This window comes from Watersipora subatra, chromosome 2 (assembly GCF_963576615.1).
Source record: "Watersipora subatra chromosome 2, tzWatSuba1.1, whole genome shotgun sequence".
NCBI lineage: Eukaryota > Metazoa > Bryozoa > Gymnolaemata > Cheilostomatida > Watersiporidae > Watersipora > Watersipora subatra.
The window spans coordinates 23607355-23624689 of NC_088709.1; the positions used below are offsets into that span (position 1 = coordinate 23607355).

The 17335-nt window shown below is 35.2% G+C and overlaps 1 protein-coding gene across 3 annotated transcripts in view; it reads right to left on the minus strand.

The window, feature by feature from the left end:
* Positions 1–17335, minus strand: part of LOC137386920 (GPI inositol-deacylase-like) — an 80636-nt gene that overhangs the window by 57402 nt on the left and 5899 nt on the right. For all 3 annotated transcript variants that reach the window (XR_010977851.1, XM_068073144.1, XM_068073145.1), the window contains exons 2-5: positions 15386–15453; positions 13358–13378; positions 11403–11473; positions 3296–3384 (exon numbers count right to left, since the gene is read on the minus strand). Coding sequence is in view for 2 of the 3 variants with exons in the window: in XM_068073144.1 (XP_067929245.1) it covers positions 3296–3384; positions 11403–11473; positions 13358–13378; positions 15386–15453 (249 nt within the window). In the remaining variant the exon portion in view is untranslated. The remainder of the gene's footprint in view (positions 1–3295; positions 3385–11402; positions 11474–13357; positions 13379–15385; positions 15454–17335) is intronic.

Below are 17335 nucleotides of genomic sequence, written 5' to 3' on the forward strand. Positions count from 1 at the left end.
AGGATGAGTTTGTGATAGCGTGAACATGGTTATCATCGTCGACAATCACCGAAGTATTGTGGCATCAACACCGTGATACGGCGATATAATGTGAACCAGCCTCAAGGTAGATACAGCTTCAAAACTCACAGTTATCTCCCACCATACACCCTTCCTATGCAGTGTAGCAGAGTAGCACAGTTTGAACGCACACAAAAATAAATATTTAGAAAAACATCCCTAGCTGTAAGTTATAGAGCATGCGGTTGCAAAACGAAATATTTTGAATACATTCGGGATTAGACTACCTATGATCAAGGAAGATGTGCATAACAATCGAAAACAAATACCCCGAGTTATAATGAGTAAGTTCTTCGAATTGACAAATTTGAAAAGGCAACTATACAGGCCTGAGCGTAAGGGCATGGATCCTCAACAAGATGTACCATGTCAATGTAGGCACACAGGCTAAGCATGCACGCCGATGCCTTCTCCACATTTATCTGTTAGTTGTCTCCAATACACATACTAGCTATATGCTGAGTAATGAAGAACTTTGCATATTTGAGGTTATCCTCTGATATACCTGAGGCTGTCCCCTGCTATACTTCAGCTATCCTTTGCTATACCTGAACTACCCTCTGCTATGCTTGGACTACCCTCTGTTATACTTGGGCTACACCCTGCTATACTTGGGCTACCCTCTGCTATACTTGGGCTACCCTCTGCTATACTTGTGCTACCCTCTGCTATACTTGGGCTACCCTCTGCTATACTTGGGCTACCCTTTGCTATACTTGGACTACCCTCTGCTATGCTTGGACTACCTTTTGCTATACTTGGACTACCCTCTGCTATACTTGGGTTACCCTCTGCTATACTTGAGCTACCCTCTGCTATACTTGGACTACCCTCTGCTATACTTGGGCTACCCTCTGCTATACTTGGACTACCCTCAGCTATACTTGGGCTACCCTCTGCTATAGCCTACTTGGGCTACCCTCTGCTATGCTTGGACTACCCTCTGCTATACTGGAGCTATTCTCAGTTGTAAAAGGCTAGGTTTATTTATCAGTGATGAAAAGAACTATTGGAATAGCAGACTTGGTACACCATCCAAGGAAATGTAAGTGCTGCAAAAGGGCTGTGAGCTAGCCTGGAAATGTGGTCTGGTCTAGCGTTGATGGCAGTACAAACATATGCCAAACACATCGATTTCCAGTGTCAACAAAAACAATGACCTGTCTTACCATTCCTTAAAAGGCCATCATAGAAAATATTGTTATTGAAACTAAAGGCTGAAACACACTAGAGGCGAAGTAAGGGATGTTGTGAAAGGCTTGTACTAGCGTCAGCAATGTAACAAACTCTTGGCAAAGTACACTGCTGGCGTCAAACACGGACATAATCTTTTTTCTTGACATTTCAGTAAATCTATTTTTATTATGATGCTGGCAATACGAATTGTTCTTTTTTGTATTCATTTTCAATAAGTTTATTTGTAAAACTATTTTTATTCTGAAAGGCATATTATACAAGAGTTTTCATCACATACCGAACTACTTTCTCATTCCAAGTTTTCGGTTTCATTTTAAAGGATACTCTATAGCAATCAGCAAGCCAATCACAACTAATATCAGGCACTCGTGATACGCGCAAAATCGCTAGCATTCTACACTAGTGTTAACCCCAGCTTTAGATTCACCATTGAATAAACTAGATGTTTCTCCAATTCACTTCAGCCATAAACCTGTTTTGTACTGCCAATAGGTATGTAAAAAGATTTCGGATTTTAATCGCACAACTATCACAATTGCAGAAAAATTACAGTAGGTGTTGATATGATTGGGGATACGATGGTTTCTGGTGAGTCAGAGAGGGCTTACTGGTGTACCATGAAAGCCATGGCCCTATATCTTGGTAAGTAACTGATCCCTTGCTGTATAATGAACATATTCGGTGAATACCCAAGTTGTTTTATTGAAATTGCCAGCATGTCATCCTCCAATTGATCAAGCGAATCGCAAGCCAATTGCATATCGTCGAAACCGATACGTAGAACATAACTCCAGGTTAAAGGAAATGTGTAGGCCTAAACGATGGCTTATCATATAACCCAATTCGACGACATATGGCCTTCAGATTCCCATCACAGACCCTAGTTCATAAGATCACCAAGTCATTGGATCATCTGAGTTAATGTAAGCCTTTACAATTCATCATCAATAATCCCTTGATAGGTTCATCGCTGCATCAACATTTAATGCTTATAGGCTATCACAACTGATGGCTGGTCTTGTAACAAATGCTCCACGAATGCTATAAAGTTATGGCACTGGATTCACCCACAGCCCTTATTCTACTCCATAGAGTAATGACTGTATCAGCCTCTCACCGCTAAACCAGCGCCTACAAGAAGTCTTAGTTTTTGTATATGAGCATGTCTCAGCGATTGCCCATGGCGTAACCCAAGGCGATGATATTTTCCATGCGTACCTCAGAGAGACAAACATAGCAGATCTGAAAGTACCCTAGACATGATGGCCCAAGGCTACAGAATGTAACCATAAAAAGTCTTGATCACATTTAGGAATTATACAACTGCAGGCTGTGTCAATGACAACTTACAAAACAAAAACATCAGTTGGCTATTACTAGATTTGAAGGACCAAAAAAGCTACTTAGGCTGATTATCAACCAGAGCTTCCCAATAACGGGTGCCCTGAGAGGGGCGAGCTGTTGTTCATGGGGGTACGAGAATCAATCATGAAAACAAAAAAAGTGTATTTGTCATTGCAACAACTTTCCTATTTGAATTTTCAACTCTTCTATACATCAAAAATAAATATCTTAACACCGTCAATCCTAAAAATGATCTGCTCATTTCACTAACCCACAAGAAACCACATTTCAATCCGATAATAGCAGAAAAAGGTCAAAGATCATAAAATAAGTTTTTTTATGCTGCCACGTAAAAATGCTTGATTTTTCTTAGAATGACCTTCCAAGAACATATTGTTTTCATATATTCCTGATATGTCTGTTTTTCATTATGTTTTGAGCCTTTCTTGTTTCATTGAAAACAAGGGAGTGCGAGATTGCCATGGTCAGTCGTAAGAGTCCGCGATGAAACAAATAGAACAACAATGTTCTAGACTAAAAAATATTGACACAGCTGACTGGCTACAGGACTTATATAACTAGCAACCGGAAACTACTGGCTGAGAATACACTAGCAGAAATGACTCCATCTTTAATAGTGAACTATTATCCACATATGTACAATCGAGCATGTACAAGTATTCCTCAGACGTACCTCATGGAAGTCTATAGAGTAGAAATCAAACTGTGTGGTGAGAGATCTATGGTGGCCCATCCTCAACGCCACAGAAGCCATCGAGCGAACTGTCAACAAGAAGCAAGGCTATAATCTCTTTAAAACCGCAAGGCACGAGTACAATAAAGTTCAGGCACTATAAATAGCTATCAATAATGCAGCCATAAAACATATTATGATATTTGCTCTAGATATGGCCAGCTACTACCAGGAATATCTTGATAAAGCCGCACTCGTCCATCAATTCTAGGAGTAACAGTTTGTTACAGACAATCATAAAAAGGTTAGGCTAGATGCATTAAAGATGTGAACTTACACCAAATTTTGATGGACTTCATCAAAAAATACCGAATTTTTCGATCATTTTTTATGTTTGAGGTGATCTGACTGCCAGGATGTTTTAAGGTTAAAAATAACAAAACTTGATCGTGGTTAAAACGCTCAGTTCAAGCGAAAGTGCGACTATTATGACTTCTATAGTTGCAAAGGGACCGACAGAATAGAGATAACCGTAATCTCACAATGCTGCAATGAGTAGAGATGCAGTACCACAATTCTACTTAAAGGTTGACTTGCAACAAAATTCACATTACAGTTATTTGGTATCATAAGATTCACTATGTCTTACTCTGTTGTGTTGTAGGGGCAAAATATATGGCAATGCGATTACAAGCTCTTGAAAGCTAAAAGTCGAACAGTTAATCGCAGCTACACGAGACCGCCGTAGTTTGGATTCGCTTTCCAAAACGGCTCAAATGGGACGTAGTTGTTACAGGATGGTTTCTGTTTACACTTTCATGCAATCTTATTCGTCGAAATATTTTCACAAATATACTTCACGCATTCAATAAAACCATGTCTATTGTTCTTACGCGCCTGTTTTATCGTCATCGTAATGCTGTCACTTTTAGCACTGATATCTTTTAACTTACCGTAAAAAAGTGTTAAACTTTTTAACCTTAGCTCGAAGGAGTACATATCATTGTCTGATAATCATGACGAGCCTGTTGGTTACCTGTGATAATCGAAAAGTGCTGCAAAAATTATTTGCGAAGTATTGGGTCACATGATTAAATTACGACTTGCCGATTAGACCAAACCGAAACAAATCTGTAAAGTAGCGAGGATCTATATTTGGTAAAACTACTACTCTACTTCGGTAAAACCCGAATTGTTTGTCATAAACTAGTGCTACAATAAGTTTACATTGAGCCTTTTATTGGCCTTTCAATTCACGTGAGAACATCACGTGACAAGACGATAACCAAACTGTAATGACTACGTCAGATAAATAGATTCCAATCTACGACGGCTTTTCGTTTTTGAGCATTTAAGAGCTTGTAATCACATTTCCACGTATTTGGCACCTACAACACAACAGAGTAAGACATGGTGAATCTTTTGATACCAAATAACTGTAATGTGAATTTTGTTGCAAGTCAACCTTTAAAGCAATAGCAAATATCAACTATAGCAGCTAGTGATGTCTTTTTGCACATAATTTTCCTCTAAGTATTTTCCCAGCGATCAAGTTTTGTCGAATTTAATCCTGAAACATCCTGGCAGTCCGATCACCTCAAACATCAGAAACAAACTAAAATGAGAGAAGAATACTGAAACTTTCTGATGAAATCTACTAAAATATTATGCAAGTTCATTTTTAAGTCAGTCTGCATCGAATGGATAGCACCAAAAATGAACCACAAATAGGAGTTATGACCATTGTCACATTTTTTATTCATACCCCTAGACAAATAAGGAGATTTAACAAATACCTTTGGCATATTGCTTTCAGCATATTCAGCTTTGTCATATTTACTAAACACATCCAGTCACTTTTGACAAGAAAAAACATTAAAAATAAAATAATTGATAGGAGGTAGGCCTATTTAGGAATAAGATGTATCAATCAGCAGCAATGTTTCAACTGCAATAAATATTTGTGATAGATTTCTGTCTGAGAATACATTGCGTTATGGTTTGTTGTGGCTACTAAAGATAAACATCCCAACCTATACAAGTCTCCATTTCAAGTTGAATAGTGGTTTTATAAAAAGTAGACCGGACAATATTTACAGCGATGCTAATTTCAACAATCCTACAGAAGTAGATATTAACCCTTACACTGCAAGAGGGCGAGTCCTACAGCAAACTAAGTCAGCATTACTGAACTCCATCATTGTAGAAAAAGTCCAACTTATAGAAGTAGCTTTAACTCGAGTATTTATTACCTTAAGTGAACATTAGCATTACATCATAATAATAATATTATATATATTACATTATAAAATGTATTGCTATTGCAGTAATATTTACCAAGTTTGATGCCTAGAGAAGTGTAAGAAAACTAGAACAGGAGGTCATGCGAACACACGAACATAAATATTAACCTTCTCTAATGACATTGATAATAGCTATAGATATACAGATATAACATATGAACTGTTTCATGTCTTTATGGAAATACTTTTAGCCAAAACTTAATGGTTGACACAAGTAAAAACTTTGTTTTTTACTGTTTAATAAAAACTCATAAAAATATTAACTAGTCTGACAATCCTGATGTAGCTGAAAGAAATCAGAAATCTCAAACTATAAAAAGTACTCAACTATTATCTTGGGTTATTTTAAGGAAAGCCCTAATACTTAATGCCATAATACTAATAATACTACTATTAAATAACATTAGCATTATAATACTTAATGCCATAATACTAATAATACTACTATTAAATAACATTAGCATTATAATACTTAATGCCATAATACTAATAATACTACTATTAAATAACATTAGCATTATAATACTTAATGTCATAATACTAATACTAATAATACTACTATTAAATAACATTAGCATTATAATACTTAATGTCATAATACTAATACTAATAATACTACTATTAAATAACATTAGCATTATAATACTTAATGTCATAATACTAATACTAATAATACTACTATTAAATAACATTAGCATTATAATACTTAATGCCAGTGAAGTATAGTAGAAAGTTTATGAAGAATGAGGGCCAGGTTTCATTTAACAAAATGCTGTTAGAATCCTGTTCTAGGCGTCTAGCGGTTCATAACTTCTGAAACGAATCTTTGGTGTTTTTGAACATTCATCACATATTTGTACCAATGCTCAATAAATCACCTGCAAAGTTAAAACTAGTAAATAACAAAAAACATATTATGATTTTCATATGTTAGGTACAGCTTAACACAGGAGATTTTGTATATGCTGTTTTTATAATATTTAAATAAGTTTTACGAAAACAAAACCGAGACAAATATGCACCTAATATTAAATTGTATTCACTGCATTAACTATCCATATTGCAGCAACAATATTTTATCATTCAAACCCATAGACACTGGAACACAATAAGCCTAAAAAGCTGGAATGGCAGGGTACCCATAATTACATTACTGATAAGATCTAGACTATCTTGAGCCAAGTTCTTTAAATGCCTCTAACAACAGAAAGCAATGAGGTACTAGCGCTTTGTCCAACGAATTATGAATTTCAGTTAGTCAAGCGTTGGTTAAATAGCCATAACGACTAGACAGCATTTGTCACGAACAGGCATTATATGGATGTGTGCAAAATGAATGTACACCATAAATTATTTCTTTGACAAAATGTACTCTTGATTTAACTAAAGTTGTCTAATCCATAACAATTATTGCAAAATGTGAGGACTCCGCCGGTGTTATACCTCCTTTCAATCACAATCAGCTGATAATCACTGTTTCCACAGCGCGGTTCATCAGCAAGTCTGCGTCAATCGGCAAAATGGAAACGGCAACCAACGAGTCAAGTTCGTTTTGTTACACGCAAATCTTTATCGAATGTTTCGTTCTTGGTAACAGCAGTGGCGAATGATGCACAATAAAATGCCACAACAGCTATTCAACTTAAACATTTTCTACATTCCGGTCTTTCCTATTTCCATTTGAGCAGTTCCGAATGTACCACTATGACATCTGGGGTAAAACTCCTTGTCTTTCTTAACAAAATGCCCGCGTTAATCTGCATCATGCGCATGTTCATTGAAACACTTATCATATGGTAACGCAATGTGCACACAACTCCAAATCCATACGCGTCATGGAAACAAAGTGAATACAAGTAACCAATTACAATGATAAGCGCGGGATAACGAGATGTGCCTGGCTTATCACCAGATGCAGACCTGGTGCAAGATAGGTGAGTAGTATGGCTCAGCACCAAAGATTCTTACTGACCCAGCACAAAAGATTCTTACTGACCCAGCACCAAAGATTCTTACTGACCCAGCACAAAAGTTGTGGATAAATTGAAACCTAAGTTCTTATGCTGAGGTATGTCCTCATGCTGAACTGTTCATGTATAGATTAGATTAGATTACGAGTGAGGGCTTCAACAGGAAGTCATATGGACTTGTTTCATACGTGAACCGCTCAGATTGTGACGTTTTAAATTGGCAGATAATTGGGTGATAAAATAGTAAGTCAGAAAAGTTTTAACATTTCTCAAAAATAAGAATGACTATTCCACATCTTCTAGGCCGGCATATTCACCGCAGAATGTTGTATGGCTATACATGTGATGCTGATGGCTAGGTCGAATCGGTTCAACTCGTCCTGCGATGGAAACTAGTGCTAAGCATTGTTTCCATCGCAGGCCTTGGCCTCTGTATACAACCATTGGCCTCTATATACCTCTCACCGATAAGGCATTGGTCAAGGTTATTAGATCATTTGGGTTGTCATTGGCAACAAAGACATTTATTATGTCCTAGTAAACCAGTGGAATAAGTAATAAATATTGAATTTATGGCCTCTAGAGAAAAAGACGTTATACACATTACCAACAAAAAAAAACAAAAAATGATATGTATTAATGTTGTACCTTAGATAGCTCCAGTATGCCTGAATTCCAGTACACCATATTCAGCCTGTACGCAAAACAGGCTATAAACAGTGGCTGTTTTGCATTATAGGCTGAATAGACACCGCACATGAAAACAAGGCCTTACCTGGAGAGGCCTGAAGAGATATATGAATTCCAAACTATCCATGTTAATGCACAAAGAGCCATAAACTTGAGTATTTAAAAATCAATCGCTTTTGCGAGAACCACACACAGATGAGTCATTCAAATGCATCAATGCGCAGTCTAACCAATGAGTCACTCTATGCAATTATGAAGGCTGTATAAGAGATGGCCAAAGCTCTACAGTCAAACCTAGAGTTGCCATCCCTTCTACATACCATCTAGCACCCAGGTAGTCCAGTGTGATGTGAGAGATCAGTTGTGCCAATAAAGCGCAGAGAATATGTGTGTGCACACTAATTCTCAAACAAGAAAGGTGAATGATTGGTACAGGTGGTAGTGTTCCTGACAGTGAAGATTATTGTTGCTTGTTTAAATCCTGTATGGTAGAGTTTTTTTCCAACCGCCGGTTCAGACAAACGGACATGGCTCTCATTTTACTAAAGATTTTGTTCAGCGTACAAACCAAACATGAGCAAATATTTCTTTTCTCATATGAAGTAATTTCTAGCATGCACCATCCAAAAGTTCTTAGTACATTAGTACTTAGTTTATTAGTACATTTTTTAGATCTTGAAATATTAGTTTCCCAAGTAATACTAAAAAATTGAAAAAATAATTTTAAAAAGCAAAAAAAAACAGGAAATTTACAAATGAAGTTAATTTAACATATGTCTTGTGCATGCAAAAAAAACCATGCCAAATATTTCTACCGCTGAACGGAAGCATCGCTGAGCCTACAGTTCCATTCACAAGTCTCTACAGTATATTAAACAATAAATAAACAGCATAAACAGTTTAAACCTTTTTTTGCTGATTATTACTGTGCTTATTAAGGTCTTACGTATAATTTGGGTTTTACTTTTGACCTTTTTGCATAGTTTAATAAAAGGAATTTATTTTTATGCTACATATAATTGTGTTTAATTGTATGTATCGAAAAACCTCTATTAAATGCCATTTTTATTTGAACACCACCTCTAATAGAACACCTCCTTTAATAGAACGCCACCTCTAATAGAATGCCACCTCTAATAGAGATGACTTTCTACCCCTACAGGAGAAAGTTTGAAAAATATAACGTCACCCTTTCATTGAATGCTACATCTATTCGCCCACCTCTTTGACGTTCTTTGATCTTCATAAAACCATAACAGAAAGTGATCAGTAGAGAAGTGCCCGCAAAATGGAACTAATAATGAATCGGTTATATCAAAAACAATTATTATTTCGTTGTTTTCGTAGTGGTTGCCATGGTTTTAGTTACGATGTACGTGAGAAGACGATCATTAAGAACAGCAGAACTACACTCTGATTCGAAGTCACTAAGGTTTAAATCCGATCGATTGTCTTCAGAATCGTCCATAATGTGGTCACAATCTGACCTCAGCGCTTTGATGAATGATGAAAATACCTTTGAGGAACACCATACGACGTAATCGTATTCATTGTTATGGTGTATCAAAGTCTGGTTTTAAAACTTTGAAGGTGCTACTATTGAAATAATTAATAACTGTATTTTTCGTCAACTGTTTTTTTTAGTCGAAGTAGTTCATTGTTTAACCCAGTCTGATACTTCAATGCATATAAAAACAGTTTTGCAAAAATGTAGGGGCGACGTTAGAAATCTTTAAAAATAAAATTAAAAATATAGGCGACGTTAGAATCGCTTCGCCCCTTTTTCATTCAGAATTATCTTCCCAAAATTTTGACAAGCTAGTCGAAACATAGAGCCCTGCCCTCTAATAAAACGCCACAATAGGAGAAGGGTTGAAAAATACAGCGTTATGGCATTCGAATAAAGGTTTTGCATTATTTATCATTTTCAGGCATGAAACATCTCAAAATAAACACTGGATTCTTATAACAGCATTAGTGCTAACATACAACACTTTGACATATAAAGCAAACATTGAATAGATTAACTGTATGTCATGATTTTACTGTACTTGTAACAAGGTTGGGACTTTCTACCGTAAAACGTAATATTCCACCAAATACTTTAATCTACATCTGAAGTAATGTCCACCATATGATATTCAAACATCCTTGAAATGCCACAGTAATAGAAAGTGCCAAGGCTAAAGAAATTTTGAAAAAATATGTAAATATTAAAACAGTAAATATATACCAAGTTAGTTTAAACTTTACCTAGTTTGAGTGCGAATATGTAATGCCAAATTTTCATTACCGACCCCCTTAAACTGAGGCAATACCAAGCCTACACTTTCTTTCGCATGACTCAAAGATATTCAAAGAAAAAATTCCTTTTTGTTAATAATTACTTTACCAACTAAGTCTTAGATATAATCTAGTTCTTACCTCATGTGTTCGCTTTAATATTATCCATAATCACCTACAGTGTTTATCAAAGAGTTATTTTATGTTTTGGATTGTGGAACGAATCATATTGCATTCTTGGAAAAATACTTGATTCTGCATTTTGTCTTAACATATGAAGCAGGCCTAGAAATGAATTTATTTCCTATATCAAGGATCGATGGTAATCACATTTGTTTTAAAATTCCTTTTACACATCATCAAATGACCTGTCAAAACAGGGGTTGTTTTTAAAGTTTTGGTCAAATACGCACACACAATTAAGCCTGTCACAAAAACACCGATTGCTTGAAATGACCTTACAATTTGATAACTCGACATCAATTCGACTGCTTAGCAACATATTAACAGATTATTCTTTCAACCGAAATATGGCTCAACAGACCTTTAGAAAAACCTTTTGTTAAGCTATTAGAGCTTATGGAGTTTTCTATTTCCTAATAACATAAGCTGAATTTGATCGCAAGATCAAACCAATAAAAGCTCAAGTTGAATATCAGAGAAATGGTATTTACGACGTCTAAAGCCGGAAACTTGTTTCAATGCAGATTAGAAGCACAATACAACTTTGCTGAGAGACCAGAGAAAGAGACGCAGTTTTAAATTGCTTCATAAGCACAAAAGACCAACCATAATTGTAAACTAGATCAACTATGTTAAGGAGCTTGTATTATCTACAGCGTCTAGTGATAAAGTGCTTACCTTGTTTGTAGCTGCCAGCATTTCCTGGAATAAAGAGGACAGGGATGCCTCTGACAGGAGGGTCAGGTTCTCTAGTGAGTACAAAGATACAAATATGACCATTAAAAGCTCAAAGATGATTTGCATGCAAAAACAATAGTTAATTAGCAATGATCTAGAAAATGCTTTGGTACAAGTAACACTTCAACTATTCAAACTCGCAAACAGATCTGCTTTTATTACCACCTCAGATAAAGCAGGATGACTTATATGTATGTGTATATACTTCTTTACATATATGCAAGTATATATAGACACATTTACAGGTACATATAGATACATCTAAAAGTACATATGGACACATCTAAAAGTACATTAAATTTTTATATATATTATATGGATATATATATACATATATACATACATATATGCATATATGTATATTTACATATTATATGTAATACGTATAGGCCTATATAATTATATATATGCAAATTTATATAAATCTCAAAGTCCGTCGTTCGATTTGTTCCGCTATAGCTATTAAAATCTAGGAATGAAACATCTGCTTCATTCTGGATTTGGTCTCGGAACCTCCCATTCCCCAGACGATAACCTAAACAATTAAACTACCGAGATGCAATGAATTCATTAGGCAATATGAGTCATTATGTCAATTAAAATACACATAGCACTCTGGTGTTATGCAAAATCACTAAAGCCTGCTCTCACGACTCTTATTAGTATGTTTAGCAATACGGATAGTAGCTTACTCGAATTAGTCATTGGCAATGTGCCAAGCTAATGGTAAGTGGCAGGCAACTACATTACCTGCCACTGTTTATAAGCTGTTTTAATACCTGTGCAACGTCGGGCATTCGGCTATTATATAAATATATATATATACATGTATATATTTGCAAATACAGTCAAACATGGATAACTCAAACTTCACGGGACCGAGCGAAAGTGTTTGAGTTATCAGAGCGTTCAAATTATCAGAGCACTGTCACAAGTCCGTGTATTTACTTATTTATTAGTAGATATATGTACATATACAAACTATAATATAAATCAAAAGCATAAATGGCTTGTTTCAAATTAAATGCTTCAAAATGTAAAGTTTAAAAAATATTGATCAAAAAGTATAGATTTTTCTATCAGTTGAGATTGGTTTGTTGTTTGAGGTGATGTTATTGCCAGGACGTTTTTATATCAAAATCTGCAAAACTTGATTGCTGTTGCAATGCTCAAAAGAAAAGACTTTTTTTTCTGAACATTTAACCAAGATCAATTTTGCTAATTTTTCTTGAAGTTTATGCGAAGGTTACCTCACTTTTCCTTGCTTCCGAAAGGTCATTGCTAAGCGGATGTTTGGTAAAAATCAAATTTCACCAAACCTTTAGAAAAGTCGTTGACAAAAATATTTTGCCGATGATAGTAATAACGAAGCCTATGAACTACGAAAAGTTGAGGTTTACCTCTATGGCTTGGAATAAAGTGATTTTTCTAAAGCGATAACAACCGTTTCAGTAGCCGTTGGGCAAAAACCTGCTCGAGTTAACAGAGTTGAGGTCGAGTTATCTAAAGCAATTTATCATTACGTGGGAGCGGACCCAAAAAAATGTTTGAGTTAACCATGTGTTCGAGCTATCCGAGGGCGAGTTATCCATGTTTGACTCTATATACTGGCAGATATCTATTTGCAGATTTATACTTGCAGATATTCGAAAGAAAATATTCCTTCATATATGAAGGAATACATTTCTATATGTAAATGCCACAAAGTATTTCATCGACACCAGTTGAAGAGACATACTTTGGAATATGGTAAAAGTACATGAAATGTTTGGACACTGGTGTACCTTTGAGCATACAATTTAACCTTTCCATAAGTAGCATAACAGAGACAGCTCTCAGACAATGAAATATTAAGTGTATAGCAAACTTTTACCTCACATGCCATATTAACTTACCGATAAAGCATGGCTTGCCCTCTGCAAGTACAACAGGAACATTCATGATTTTTATAAATATTTACTATAGCAGCCATACAATGTATCTGTAACACAGTTTGTATTAATGAAATATATTAGCAATCCCTTGTAGATCCTAGATTGTTTTACACAACCCAACTCTTCCAATTTCAACAAAAACATTCCGTACGCGAATTCAACTCATAATCTTTTCTCGGCCTTCATGACCAGACTCGACTCTTCAACTAATTGACACACTCAAGTCAAAACACAACCAGCCGACTTGATGAACATTTGTATGCCAGACTGGGGTGAAACCAGTTAGACTAGACAGTCTTTCACAATATTGCACACGTACTATTACATGAGCGGAAGTAGCGTTCATTTTGAAACAGTTAAAACTTTTTATGTTGTTGATGAATTAGCGTGATGGATATTCGCCTCCAAGGACTAATTATATTTCAGACAATTCCATGCAAATTAATTTGACTTGAAGTGATCTTTTCAACCAGTCCGATAACAGTCAAGATATTCTTGGGCAGTGCTAACACAGACATCGACAACTGGACAAGATCATCTCTAGATTAAAACCTTGAATTAAGTAATAACGTAAAACCAGTATTTTAATGAGTTCACATGCCATCCAGTTGTTCAGCTGAATTGTAATCATTTTTATGACTGACATAAGAATTGTTTGGCTACAATTGGCTTTATTTGTGTTTTGTGGCACATAATTTGGCACGAGGCAGAGACCTGCATTTATTAAAATAATAGAATATATATATATATGAAAATCACATCTGCGCATGTTTACCATAACCGAGAAGTATGTTATTCCAATGACTTCATATGTACGAGATGTGACCATATTTATGAGCAATTCTAAGTCACCTCAAAACTAAAAGTGGTTAACAGTAAAAGAAACACTAATCTTAACGGAGATGAAAAGAAACTGTAATAATTGGTTGCTCGAGCCTTCGCCAATGATTATCTATAAATTTAATATGCAAAAATTGACATTCAGTGTTTCCATATATCCAATAATAAAATCTCCTTCCTTAATGATCATAAAATCATATTTTTAAAAAGATTAAATCAATTATTGACTAGCGCAAGCAGTTTTAAATGATATGGGTACGATACAAAAATGTTAACAGCGGACAGCCATATCTTCTTCAGAGTTAAACTATAAGTGATTTTATATTTGCTTCTCTTGGCTTGCTATTAAGTAAAGAAGAGCTTTGGGAGAATTAATCTAGCCACACAGTTTTACTACAACCTGTACAATGGCTTATATAGAACTATTCAGCAAAAGTAGTAATCTTAATAATCTCATATATATATGTTAGCCTAGATACAAAGCTTCCCATTTTCATTTCACATTTCTAGAATGTTCGAGCATACTTTAAAAGGCTCATTAATAATAATAAACTTGGGAGTTCATTTGAAACGGTTAGGCAGCAACAGGTCTATGCATAATAAAACAAATTCTGAACAACACCCAACTAAAGTTGCAGGTGTATGGAAAAACATTAGAAAAAAGTTTTTGCCCAATCAAATTTATTTAATTTAAATGTGCTGGTATAGTTGGGTATTAAATTGCTTGTAGGAAATAAACTCTCAAAATTATTTTAGAGAATTCAGACCGAGATTTTATTTTAATTCCAACTTTGAGGTTTATAGTTTCAATGGCAAGTCACTTTTAGGCATCCACCACATTGACACAGCACATTTTCACTGTGCAATTTTATACAACTCCAGTTCACTTCAATCTCTTCCTACATGCACAAGTAAAGAATCAGTTAGAATTTGAGACAAAGGTGTAGAATTCAAAACGGTTTGCTAATCTTCTTTATTCGCATCAGTGAAATGAGAATTTGAAATGACAGTAGAAATGAGACAGGAAATTTGTTAAAATGAAGAATTGCTGCAGACTGATTCTAGTATCAAACACTCTGTTATGGCCCATAATTTTTAGCAATGGCAACGTATAAGATATGAAGACTATGTATAAAGATGACAACTCACCCTTCGCCGTAGGCATATAACTTGTATCTTGGATATTTTGATTGAATTGATGATTGGAGGGTGATTTCCTGAAATATGTTGTAACACCAATAAAATGAGTAAGAATTTGCTATCAAACGCTACTGCTTGATGGTCCCTTTACATCAAGCTTGCATAGTAACTTAACATAGTGAGTTGAGATAATGAGTTAACATTACGTTAGTTAGTGAGTTAACATAGATTCAATTTAGTATGTTTATATAGAGAAGTAGCCCAAGTCAACCCAGTGGACTGAGATACTGAGTTGGCATGTATATGACAATTGACATGGTGGATATTTCCTGAAACCGGTAGACTATGGTGAGAATATGGTATTGTAATGCCTTGCTACCACCCGCATGCTGTAAATAATAATGTGATTATTTGACCACTTTTATATACTACATAAAGTCGACATCCTTTTCAAGCTCGACACAGCTGGCCAAGATTCCAGTACCATGTGGCTCATTGGGCAATCGTTATGAATTCATAATGAGGACATATGTTCACGCAGTGTGGTCTGACCAGAATACCAGACCTTGTGAACAAACTGCATCCTTCAATGCCTTACTAATAAACTAAATCTGCATATTTACATCCCTAAGCCACTTAGAAGGATTAAAAGTTGGGCCAAAAAAAAATTAGCCTTGGACAATGTGAAACTTTTCACATGCGGTTTTCAATAGGATGAGAAGTTCTTTTGACAGGAGTAAAGTCCAATAAATAATATGAATCAAATGGAAACTTTGAAACCTGCTAACCACACCATATTATATTAACATTTCACCCAGTTGGTCAAATATTCAAAGTACATGTATTGAAAAAAACTTCTAAGAAGATTAAGTTGTTTACAAAAGTTTAAATGATACAAGATTATATTCCGCAGAATTTTTAGACCAAGGAGTTAATAGTGACCTTATCTGTGCAATTATTGACCAAATGATTGGGCTGTTAATAGCTGCATATATGCACAGTTGGAAGAAAGCTTCGAGTTTGCAAAGTTTGTGCAAACAGATAAAATCAACTACCTGAACTCTGCATAAAGTGCACAGAAGTATATTACTCATCCAGGAATTGCTAGAGATGGCTTTTTGGGTGTAATTCAATTTGATCCAAAATTACTCAAGGTTTCTAATGAAAAAGAACTAGGTTTGATGTTTTTAAACTGAAGTTGGGCATCATCATCATGACCTTAATTTTTTTGTAGTAATAAAGAATATTTGAATTCTAATCGCTGATATACGCTAAAATACAAAACTCTACCAGATGAGGCCGGTCTAACCTCACAGACTCTCCTTACATTTGTTTTAAATCACTAAAAACATAAAGATTTAGGCAGTCCATAGCATGAGTTTAGAAATCTTCCAAGACCAATAAAATAGATTATTTACAGGGTATTTATTATAGGGTATTTGATCAAGCGATCTAAATTGTCTATGATGTCGCCTTGTTTTGTTTTACTAAAGATTTCACAAACACGGGAGGTTAACCCTTTCAGTCTGAAATATTATGCCTTTTCCAGCGGTTTGGTACTGAAGAGATTTTTCCAAAGCATCTAGTGTCGAGAAAGGTTAACTGTTAGACACAAATTTGCCATCCATGTACAGCTGAGAAACTTTCTTCTCTTCTTCCGATGAACTGCCTTGTACAGCCATAAAAACCATGTTCCAGATTATTCACAATATCCCATAACTAGCCTCGCTGAAACTCTCCTTCAATAACTAATGCATGGTGAATACTTTCATGATACGGTCAAACATCGACATACAAAACTGATTTGCTTCAGTATTTGCTTCATATGCTGAAACTATTGTATGCTGGATCAATTATTTTATGAGAATACATTTTATTTTGTCAAATTTGTTCTAGGACCTAAAAGAAACAAATAAATACTTTAAGTAACTACATACAGCAATAAAACCAATGCATTAT